Below are 12,105 nucleotides of genomic sequence, written 5' to 3'. Positions count from 1 at the left end.
GTTATCACTCTGTAACTCTATTAAAGAACTATACTATTTCTTACAACTCTTCAAAGCCAGGTTCATGGCTAAGACAAATACTGAATTTGTAGTCAGTGAACATGATCTATTTTTGAGACATCAATAGGTACTAACAATAACTATTCTAATGTGCCAGATTTTGTTTGATCTACCCCAATGCCCTCATCTACCAGTGGGTCTTATTATCCTGTTGAAATGCCACTGCAGCTATTTTTTTAAGGTAAAGCAGTATAGGGTTGATTTTAATTTGGTTTTATTTCAATTTAGAGATGCAGCACAGTAGCAGACCCTTGTGGCCCATGAGCCTGCAGCTCCCACTTATACCTTTCTGACCAATTATAACCTACTTATCCGTACATCTTTGGAATGTAGGAGGAAACCCACATGGTCACAGGGAGAACGTAAAAACGCCTGACAGACAGCGATGGATTTCATCCCGTGCTGCTGGCACTGTAAAAGTGTTGTGCTAACCCCCTGCACTGACTGTAGTATCCTAGGCTTAGGCCTCAGATAGTGGAATCAGAAGTCTGGTCCTTGGACAGTATTCAGCCTTTAAAGTGGTTTTTGAACATTTCTGGCTATCAGAGACATTTAACTATTTAGAGTCGTGTAGGCAGACAGCATGAAAACGGGCCACTCAACCCATCTTGCTCATGCCATCCAAATTGTCTCAGCCATTTAATTTGACCTATTATCCTCTGAACCTCTCCTATCCATGTATTCATCCATTTTTGAAAATGTTATGATCTGTCTACCACCACTTTATCCAGCACCTCCATATACTCACCACCTTCTGTTTGTTTTTTTTTTAAAAGGTTATCCCTCAGGTTCCTGTTAAATATCTGTCCCCCCACCGATCTCCTCTGGAAATTAATTCCCTCTCTCTGAGCAAAATACCCTGTGTTTACGCAATCTATTCCCCTCAATATTTTTATTACCTCACAGTTAGCCATTCAAGTGAATGAAAATAACATCACGTAAAATTATTGAAGAAAATCTTTCTGCTAGAAATGAATTAAAAGCCTTGATAGTAAGTGGGCCTACCCACATCCCAAGGCTGCAGCAGTTCAAAAAGGCAGCTCACCACCAACTTCTCATGGGAAATTGGGGCTGGGAAGTAAATGCTTGCTCAGCCTGTAGCACCGTATCTCTTGAATTAAATAAAAGTAGCATTTTTTTTTTAAACTGCTTACCTGCACTTGAATTATCAATTAAATTTGAAGATCCCCTTAAAGGGAATGAGCACAGATATGTAACAAGAGTTACATACCCATTCCATTCCTTAGATTCATTGGAAAAGGTTTATACATTCATGTGACCTGTTCAAGATTTGGATTATGGTATTCTATTTCTACTTGAACATAGTGATGCTGCCCTTGCTTGGTACAAATTGATCTTTCTTTTTGATTGGAATCCTACACACTGAAATTATGTTCTTGCTCTTCTACATTATATGACTGAATGAATGTTCGAGTTAACTTGTAAGATGCTTGCAGATGAGTTAGAAGGAAAGGTTAAACAATTTAGGACTTTATTTCCTGGAGCACAGAGAATAAGGGGAGATTTGATAGAGGCATACAAAATGATGTAGGGTAGAGATAGAATAGATGCAAGTAGGTTTTTTTTATTCCACTGAGGTTCAGTGAGATACAAACCAGAGGACATAGGTTAAAGGTGAAAGTGGAAAAGTTTAGAGAGAACATAAGGGGGAGCGTCTTTACACGGAGGAGAGTGGTAGGAGCGTGGAACAAGCTACTAGCTGAAATGATGAATGCAGACCCAGTTTTAACATTTTAAGAAAAATTTGGACAGGCACATGGATGGGAAAGGTATGGAAAGCTATGGACAGGGTGCAGGTCAGTGGGGCTAGACAGAATAATAAATGGGATCTGTTTTCTGTGCTGTAATGTTCTATGATTTTGGTGCATGAGGTGTAACTTAAATTTTATCTGGACTCTGAGTCTACCACGGATGCTGAAGATCAGATGCACAAGCATCTGACTCAATTATGTTTCAAATCCACTGGCTAAAATCCTCTTGAAAATGTTACAATATGCATAATTATATACCACCAGCTATAAGAACATAACTTTTGTGTAAAAGTATAGCTAGAGCTTTTTATTAACACTTTTTGCAGCAACAAAAGTGACACAGTCCACATCTCTCCAAAAGTACACAGCAACGGCATGACCACATTTCACATCACTTTGAGGCACAAAGCAAGGGTACTACCTTCAGGTCAAGTAGGTTTCCCTCATTAGTAACAGAAGCCATTCCCGACTTGTATACTGGGACAACAGACACTAAACAGCCTCCACCTACTAGTACGGTATAGCCAACAAATAGAAATAACCCAATCCCCTGCGCCACCTGGAACACACAGTACAGCAGCAAATGGTTGATACATCTTGAACTGTACCACTAATGAGTCAGACTGCCATCATTTGCGGAGCAAAATTTCAATGTAGAATGTGTCTTAACTGGTGAACATGAGGTGCTGATGTATCCAGCATAATTATTACCTACAACCAAAAGCTATAACGAGCTACATTAGTGAACCACACAGTACTAGCAAATGCAGTTGATTATGTAGATTTATTGCTTTGTACACAAATACTGCAGTCCTTGCTGAATCTAATAACGTGGAGGGAACATGGGTTTAGCCAAAAAGGACATTGAGTGATACTAATCCTAAATCTGACGAGGCATGCTATCTTCTGTTTTCAATGAGGACTGTGTTCTGTTCTTTTTCTGCTTTTTGGTCAGATGCAGATCCTACATCTGGGGTTATGATAGATTTCTGTGGAGGATTTTTTTTACAGTAAATTAAATTTTTGCAAAGCTTTTACTCCTTTATATATGATAAATTACCTCTTTTAAGTGCTAATTATATTCAAGTACAGATAAATCATAAATATGTGATTTTCCATTATAAAAGCTATTTATCTAGAATATCAATAGATAAATTATTAATATGTGTGCTCTATGGCATTTTTCTCTTGCATACTTTGTTCATGGTAATGGCGAGACTTGTACAACCATTTGTTTGGTTTGGTGGAAAACAATGTAAATTTATACACATCCAAGATGGACTTAATAATGCATGCATTTTGGCTCTAGGATATATAAAATGTCTAACCAGGATGAAAACCTATTGATTCAATGGGATTTCACAGATTAAAAATGTTGATTTCAGAAAAATGCATGGGGTTTTAGTTTTCTAATCTTTTAAGTTCAGTTTGTCCCAAGTATGTGAGTATACATACAATATGCATTAAACTTTGGCTTAGATCCACTGAAATGTCTTCAATATTCAAACTCAACAGTACAATTCCTAACCAATCATTTACCCAAGCACTTTTTAAGTTAGAATTTATATTTTATTTGAATAGATGGCCAGTTAAATTGTACGAAGTTTCTCCTTTTGAATGGCTAAATCATTTTAAACATCCCAGCTAAATTTTCTGGCAGTTGCCTGGTTAACCTGCAGATCCTGAAAAAACCCAAATCCTTCTTCTAAAAAAAATTGGCAAAGCCTGGTTGAGATGATGCACACGACCATTTTATACAGATTGCACTCAAATGCTGCATTGTTAATTTATACACTGTTAACAATTGTCATTCTTATGTGTGGACATTCACACCACAGTATTCTGTGCAAACAATCACAATTAATCTTAGACAATACAAAATATCGAATAGACCTTTTTTTTGTTTATTTCCCTGTTATGAATAGTCTCCTTGGTCTTTACAGTAGTAAGAATCTTTCATTTCCTCTTGTACAAACTCTTCCTTCTTCTCCCATCCGTTCGGCCAACCGCCATTGCTACAAGTGGTGGCCCCATAAGACTTTGTTGTTCCATAATTCTGGGTAATGTCCCCAGTTTCTTCTGCCAGTTCATCTTCGTGTATAAAACCGCATTTTTCTTCGCTAGTTTGCTCAGGGTCTGCCCAAGGCTGTTTTTCGCCTGATGCAAATAACCCATAAAATATGACTCCTGCATAGTGGACTAGTGCCGCAATTAGAAAGACGTACTGCCATTCTTTCTGACTCTGTGAATGAAAGCAGACAAACTTGCATTTAAATTGCCCTTCATTACATCCTTAAGCTAATAAATTACGTTTGAAATGCAGTTGCCCTTGTAACTAAGCTCCCACAAACAGCCAATGAAACTGTGTTAATGAGCAGATTATCTCATTTGTCTGGTCGTATTGACTGAAAAAAAGAATTGGCCAAGACTACCAAAGTAACTCCCAGTTCTTCTCCAAATGCACATAAGCCCTCAGTGCAACATATGTATTAAAATATATAATGTACTGTGAAACTTGTTTATGCCCTGCCAATTTACATATGTAGGGTATTCATGTTACAAATTAACCTGTGCAGTGACTATGCTCCTGTTTGTCCCTTATAATGCTAACCTGCTACATGTAAACTCTCATAATTAACCGAGTATTATAGCAAACAAATTGGCCCTTTGGCCACAATTGCTGGAATCAGTAGAGAAAATAGCAAAATATTTTTTTCAATATGTCAGTGTTTAGTTAACCAGTGTGCATCAGTATTTATCAATTCTAGAAGAGTTTGATAATACTCCAATATCACAGGACGGTATGGTTAGCATACCAATTAATGCAACGCTCTTACAGTGCCAACAACCTGAGTTCGAATCCGGTTCTCTCTGTATGGAGTTTGTATGCTTTCCTTGTGTCTCATGGGTTTCCTCCGGGTACTCCAATTTTTTTCTCTCCCTCCAAAATGTACAGGGATTGGAGGGTATTTGGGTGGTATGCGCAAGAAGGGCCTGTGACTGGCCTTTGTGTCTAAATGTAAAAATTCTCATTTAGACGTTCTCTGTCACACATGCAATTTTCCATCAGATTTTTCTACTTTTCATGTGAGGCGAGAGAACCCTACGATCATATTTTGGGTTGGTTATGTAAAATGGTCACAAATGTGGGTGTTAAACCAATCTCCACATTTTGAAATCTATCATATACAATTGCATTATAAGAGTTTTAGTTAAGATTCTCCAAACAACTTGTAGCAAATAAAAGATTTATGAAGTGTAATCACTTGCACAGAATAATATATTATTCCCAAAAATGGATATCAAAACTGAGGCATCATTCTAAAGACAAATGTTACAGTGGAATTGTCATCCATCCAGCTAGCCATGCACTGGAGAATTTTTTTTTTAAATTCAGACATCCAGCACGATAGCAGGCTATTTCGGCCCACGAGTCCGTGCCACCCAATTTAACCTACACCCCCGGTAAGTTTCAAACAGTGGGAAGAAACATGGGAAGATCATACAAACTCCTCACAGACAGTGCCAGATTTGAACCCAGGTCACTGCCACTGTAACAGCATTACACTAACCACAAAGCTAACTGCGCCATCCCACCTTTCCATACCTTATTTTTGGTCATGGCACCAACAATCAGAGGGCACACCATACCAGACAATGTCCCCACGCCATTAGAAATTCCCATGAGAATACTGGCATATCTTGGTGCTATATCCAGATGGTTAACATTGAAACCTGAATAGAAAGTAAGAATTGATTATGAATGTAAATTCACACCTTCTAAAATGTAAACAAAATAACTAAATTAATCTTTTTACCATCCAAGGTAAAAAAAAATTAAGTTATTTTTATGCATTTGTGTAGTTTTAAGTGCCTCTTAAACCAACAAACAAGGGAAAGATTTCTGAGTTAGTATTTCAAAAGTTGAAAATGGATTGGGATCAATTTACAACTGGCAGTACACAGCTTGTAAAAGTACAAATGGGCAAATATCTTTAACCATGTTTAAAGCTACTACATGATATTTGAAAGTCAGAAATTCAGTATGGATTAATTGAATTATATTGTCCCTTTTATTACCAGGAGTCACAAAATAAACTTCCTGTAATTTACTGGCAATTACAGGAGTGGCTCTTGTGGAGTAATTCTCCCCATCGTGGCCTGGACTGCTTCTGGGAGCTCAAGAAAAACAAAACATTCTACCCACTTTCTGCAAGTCGTATCGGTCAAATTTGGAATCTGTTCACGTGGAACATTATTACTATCTGTTTAGAAGTGCTATTTTACTTGCCTTCAGAATCCAAATCAAACACAATTTTGGCTTCATTTCATCATTAAAAACTCATTAATAATAAATGACCAGGTCATACACAGTCCATTGCAATATGCCAAAGAAAATTATTTTCTTGCCAAAGTGGCAGTAATTTAATTATTGTGTTCAGAGATAGTTAACTCACTAATATTCTCCTCATTGACGCACATCATTAGGCATTTTCTTAAACATCACAAAAAGAGTTGATTTCCTATTGCAAGTCCTGAAGGATCACGATGCTTCTCTCACCCATTCACCTTTCAAGCATTGCTAAGGAAAGCCTGGGCCTAGTTTATTTTAAATTGCTATTTCTGAATGAAACCCAGTGGTGTCACACCCCCACCCCCAATCATGGACCTCCTCCATGTACCAAACAATACAGAATCCTTAGTAATGTTTCTTGTACTAATGTTACTTGTAAATCGTAATTCCCATATATTACTGAATGTAATGGCAATAGTAGTGAGATAAACAACTATCAAAATTAAAATTACACCTTTAAATTACAAAATCATACACACAGTGTCTGCAGATGAAACCACGTGATTAGAAGCATCGTTGTAATTGGTTAATAATGACAGCTCTGACCCGAGCACATTGGAAGGTTCAAAAAGTAAATTAGCACAGAGTTTTAGCCTTGTAAGCTGGGCTTATGAAAAAATGTTTTTGTGGTTATAACTACAAGGATATTTTTATTAAAAATAATAAATTTCTGCTGAAACACTGCACAAAAATTTAACGTCACTCAGTGCAGTCTGCACCCCACGAGTGACGCCAGTGACAGAACCCATCGTGTTTGCTGTTCTAATGCTTTCAGGATGAATGGAATACATTCTAAAGGACAGAAATACAAACAAAACACTGCACATGGAAAAAATCTAAATAAAATAATGGTGTTTAATACACTGACAGTTGAGTGACCATCTGCAAAGTACAGTAATGGCTTATTTATCTGGTATTTGTGCATTCAGAATTCTTTTGCAACTAGCAGAAAATTCTAATATTAACCAACTTCATAAATTGCTCAATCTGTGCATTAATATTTAGAAATTAATCATAGAACATTTAAAATATCAATATACAATTCAGCAATTAATTTAAAGATTTATGCATCAATTATTAGGATGTGACATAGTTATTCAGCATTCTCATATAACTGGCACATCCATGCAACCAGCACTGCCCATGGGTACTGAATAGTAAGAATGAATATTGCTTTACCTGATATAGCAAAGCCACTGAAGCCAACGGCCATGACAAGGAATGAAATTGCAACCCCTTTGCTATGCGAGTAGCCTACCACAAGAAGAAATGTTGCTTCCAAACCAAAACCTTTGGGGAAATTAAACACAAGCAATTATTATCCAGAGTAGATCTGTTAATAAATCAGACATTGTGGCATTTAATTGTACTTCCCAGCAAATTCCTCACCTCGTGACATTATTAGTGCCTTTCCTGATTTAATGAGATCAACTATTATCCACCTACCTTACCCAAATTAGAAAATACCATCACTTATCAGGTTATGTACAATCACAATGTTACTAAAAAATAACTCCTTGCAGTACACTCATGACGATCCCTATAACTAAACTCCACGTCAATCCCGTCTTTGACCAGCACCCAGAAGCTGCACTGTGGTCAGAATACATGGTGGACTGCAGCTACTCAAGATCTCCACCCACCTGATCATCAAGAAGGAAGGGAGGAACAATGAATGGAAATAATTTTAACTGCAAGTTCCCTGCAAAATTTGTGCTTCATCCTCATTTGGATCATCAATCTTTACATCACAGCTACATCATTATCCACATCTAAACTTCAATGAGCTGCAGTATTTTAAGAAGAATATTCACAATTATGCAGGGTCAGCCAAAAGTAACCATTTTTTGTATTATGAACATGACAATAAAAGGATCCTGAACCATCTTCTTAGGACAATTACTATTGACAATAAATGTCATCTGCCGATCATTCCTGAATATTATATATGTATTATTGATAACTTGAGAAGAAAGCAAACTTGTATTTATTTAGTTCCTTATTCCTTAGAATAAGATAGGATCTGCAATCAATCATCCAGCCACTAATATTGGAAATGGAGAATAGTCCCACTAACAGCTAATGCAATAAAGTGGTAATCTCAGATTTTCAAATGAAATCATGAACCACAGATACTGAGTTATGTTTAAGGAAAGTGCAAAGTTTATGGACAAGTGTCAAAATAAGAGAGAGAAGAAATGAGATGTGATCTACATTGGAAAAATAGACAAGCAGAATATAGTTTTCAAAAAGATAGACGAACATTAATCGCAGAAAATTAATATCTTGGTAACTACAAATCATACAAAATAGTAGCCTTTGTTATAAGAAGTAAATAAAAATAACCAACCATAATTATTTCAGAGCTGGTTTACTCAGAGTACAATATGTGCACTTCCATAACCCAGATGCATAGATTTGCCAAAGATCAATTGTAGCCAGGGGTAGCTAGGTTTATTCCTGGAAATTGTTTCAAATTCACCTTTAGAAGAACAAGAGACAAAATCTCTGGGGAAAAAATGCTCAGGTTTTCAAAATCTTTGATTAGGTAGATGCTGGGAAGATGATCCTAGACTCAACAGCCAGGTGCTGTGACAGCTTTGAGCGAACCGTTACCTTAACTTTCCGCCTCATTACTTTGCTGCACCCATTCCCCTTTCCAAAACAGACTTCTGATTTTCCATTGCAGGAGCTGTAAACATCAGAGGCTAGCTCCCATGACCTCAGCAAGTAATGGTTAATGCCAACATGGAGGGATTAAATTTGATTGGAAACGGACAGAGAGGAAAGTGATTTGGCAGAGTACAAATTTTCATTATTTGTATCCAGTCACAGGAGAGATCGATTGGAATGATGTTTAGACTATCCACAGAGAGAAAGATGGGTGGACTTGTAGCCACATCTGAAGAATGACAGACATATTTCACAAGGGTGGTGGAAGGAGAATTGTGGGAGCCAAGCCTGCAACACTGACTTTGATGAGACGAAGCCTCAAGAAAAGTAAAGACTTCCCATGGATATTCAAAGTCAGTGAGAACATCTTCAAAAACCATACCTTACCACAAGTATCACAAGCCTCAATTGCTGCTTCATGAACCACATTCCATTCACTCACTTATAACCATATAACAATTACAGTACAGAAACAGGCCATCTCGGCCCCTCTAGTCCACACCAATTTAAGTGATCTCCTCTAGTCCCACCTACCTGCTCCCTGTCCATAACCCTCCAATCCCCTCACATCCATGAACTTATCCAATCTTCTCTTAAATTACAAAATTGACCCTGCTGCAGTCACCTCTTCCGGAAGGTCATTCCACTCAGCCACCACTCTCTGAGTGAAGAAGCCCCCTCTCATGTTACTTCTAAACTTTTGCCCCCTAACCCTTAACTTATGACCCCTCATTCCAATCTCACCTACCCTCAAGGGGAAGAGCCTATTTACATAGAGTAGATGTAAATTCCCCCCCCCCCCTACCTTCTACGCTCCAATGAATAAAGACCCAGTCTACTCAATGTATTCTATCAACAATTTCAAATATTAAGGAACTGGACTAAATATTTAAATGCTTCACTGCATCCCAACACATATACTTACAACTACATTGTTCAAATAACGATTCAGCTTTACAGGAACACCCCAAATAGCAATGATCAGATTACACTGATAGATATCCAGCAAAAATGCAATGCTAGAGAAACTAGTAGATCAAACTGTATTTTATGTAGCAAAGATAAAGAAACATAACCAACATTTGGAGCTTGAGTCCTTCATTAAGGTATGAGAAAAATGTAGGCAGGCATCTGAACAAAATAGTTGGGTGGGGGGGGAGCAGATATCCAGCAGCCTTGAGGAGATCTACCAACCATCTACAGTGCAAGTCACCAAGTTCAAGTCCTACCCAATGGTGCATTGCAGATTGGATGCCCATTGCACGTGAAGGACTGATGCACTAATGCAAAATTACCGTGAATATTCAAGGATAATGCAAAACATTTTTTACCGAAATTCGAGCTCAAAGTGGGTTGCGAGGGGGGAGCCTTATACACGGGAGTAATTTTTTTTAAAATTCTGCCAGGTTTAACAATGTAGTCGGCTGCAGATACATTCTACACAACTTGAAGATGCAACCATTGAAAGTTCTGTGGGCAGTATGATGTTTGCTAGTTCATTTTGAACCACTCATTATTAGCAGCTGACTACATTGATGGCAGCGCAACTAGGTTGGGGGGGGGGAGGAGGGAGGATAATTGGCAGTGTGAATCAGCGGGGAGAGATGGCAGCGCGACTCGGTGGGAGAGGGGGAGAGACAGCAGCGTGACTCAGGCGGGAGAGGTGAGAAAGACGGCAGTGCGACTAGGTTGGGGGGAGGAGGGGGAGAGATGGCAGTGGAACTCGGGTAGGCGAGGGGGGAGAGACAGCAGCGCGACTCGGGTGGGAGAGGGGGAGAGACAGCAGCGCGCCTTGAGCGGGAGAGGGGAGAGAGATGCCAGCGTGACTCGGGCAGGCGAGGGGAGGGGAGTCATATTATACATGGGGGGAAATTTTTTCCCCCTTTTTCCCCTCAAAAATGGGGGGTCACGTTTTACACGAAACGCATTATACACAAATATTTACAGTAAACCCAAATTTAGTTACCCAACATTTTCATCAACTAATACAGATTCTACCACTCACTCACACACGAGAAGCAATTTATAGTGGCCAATCAACCTAGATATCCTTGGGATGTAGGAGGAAAACCAGAGCATCTAGTGCAGCTTGTACCAATTTTAAATCATCAGGGCTGAATTTTTAATAATATAAGTTTGCCTGTGTGACTTGTATTGTGAACTAAAATGTGACTTGGCTCTTGAACATTGCTTTAAAAAAGTCTTAAAAATTACAAAGCTCACTGCAAAACAGTACTGTCAGCTCGCCCTTCAAAATTCTCCTCTGTTTCAGGAATGAGGGTCATTATTGGCTACATTGCTTGCTCTTGCCAGTACTTAGATGTGCAAATGAAACTCATCATCTAACCTTTAAAATGCAAGCACCTAACACCATCAACTGTTACTTCACGTTGGCCAGCACTGCATGCTCTCAACGTTTCTTGACAGATGAGGTGAGAGGCTGTTGGATCATATCATCTGGTTGGCAACAGTGTATTTCAAAAGATATGGGGCAAGACACTGTTTTAGTAGAGGGGAAGGCAATGTTTCATTGAAAAAACAGAATGTCCCTTCCACTTCAGGACTGTTGGCACCCTGCTGAAACTAGAGACAGGTGCTGCCAGAGAGTTCCAAGGATGTGGATGAAATTCATCAAAGTCTACATCTTGACAAAGGGAGTCATACAGACAAATTTTCAGACCTACTCTCCTTCCCAACCTTTGGGTAGGTAGACAAAGTCTGGTCAGGTGGGCTAGCATCCTTCCAAACTGGCCAGAGATCAGAAAAATGTGATGAGGCAAACACCAATGCAGGTGGACAGAGGTGGGAAGTTGGCCTGGTTCCCATGTGTTTCTGTGGGATGTCTTTCACACCACTGTGTCATTTGTGGAAAACATGTGCAAGATCCAGAAAAATAGGGATTGTAAGTTATATTTTGTTGTCACGTAATATTTGAAGAATAGGGAAGTGCTAAATTTAGTGTGAGCAATGTACAAAAGGAGCTTCTTATAAAATAAGCGTTTCAATGTACGTGTGACACTAAACAGAACTCTGAAACTCTGAGAAAACAGAATGCAGTTAAGTGGCATAAGGTACAAGCAAATGAGCCTGCAAAGTGAAGTTGACACCAATTCTAAGGCAGTCAGAAACATGCACCAAACTGGTTAACCCTGCTCAATCCCCTCTTCAACTTGGCAGGATATTTTCTTGGCTATATAGAAACATAGATTCTATACCCAAATGTTACTAAATGCAGTCAGCATCTTG

The 12,105-nt window shown here is 38.7% G+C and overlaps 1 protein-coding gene across 1 annotated transcript in view; it reads right to left on the bottom strand.

Annotated features, from left to right (window-relative positions):
• Window positions 1-2,167: 2,167 nt before the first annotated feature.
• The window catches only part of LOC138751816 (vesicular glutamate transporter 2), a 32,479-nt gene continuing 22,541 nt past the window's right edge, over window positions 2,168-12,105 (bottom strand). The window contains exons 9-11 of the mRNA XM_069914653.1: window positions 7,366-7,476; window positions 5,440-5,567; window positions 2,168-4,074 (exon numbers count right to left, since the gene is read on the bottom strand). Of these exons, the coding sequence (XP_069770754.1) occupies window positions 3,748-4,074; window positions 5,440-5,567; window positions 7,366-7,476 (566 nt within the window). The 3' untranslated portion in view covers window positions 2,168-3,747. The remainder of the gene's footprint in view (window positions 4,075-5,439; window positions 5,568-7,365; window positions 7,477-12,105) is intronic.

This window comes from Narcine bancroftii, chromosome 1 (genome assembly GCF_036971445.1).
Source record: "Narcine bancroftii isolate sNarBan1 chromosome 1, sNarBan1.hap1, whole genome shotgun sequence".
NCBI lineage: Eukaryota > Metazoa > Chordata > Chondrichthyes > Torpediniformes > Narcinidae > Narcine > Narcine bancroftii.
Note: the sequence above shows the minus strand (reverse complement) of the source record. Positions and strands in the feature narration are given on the sequence as shown.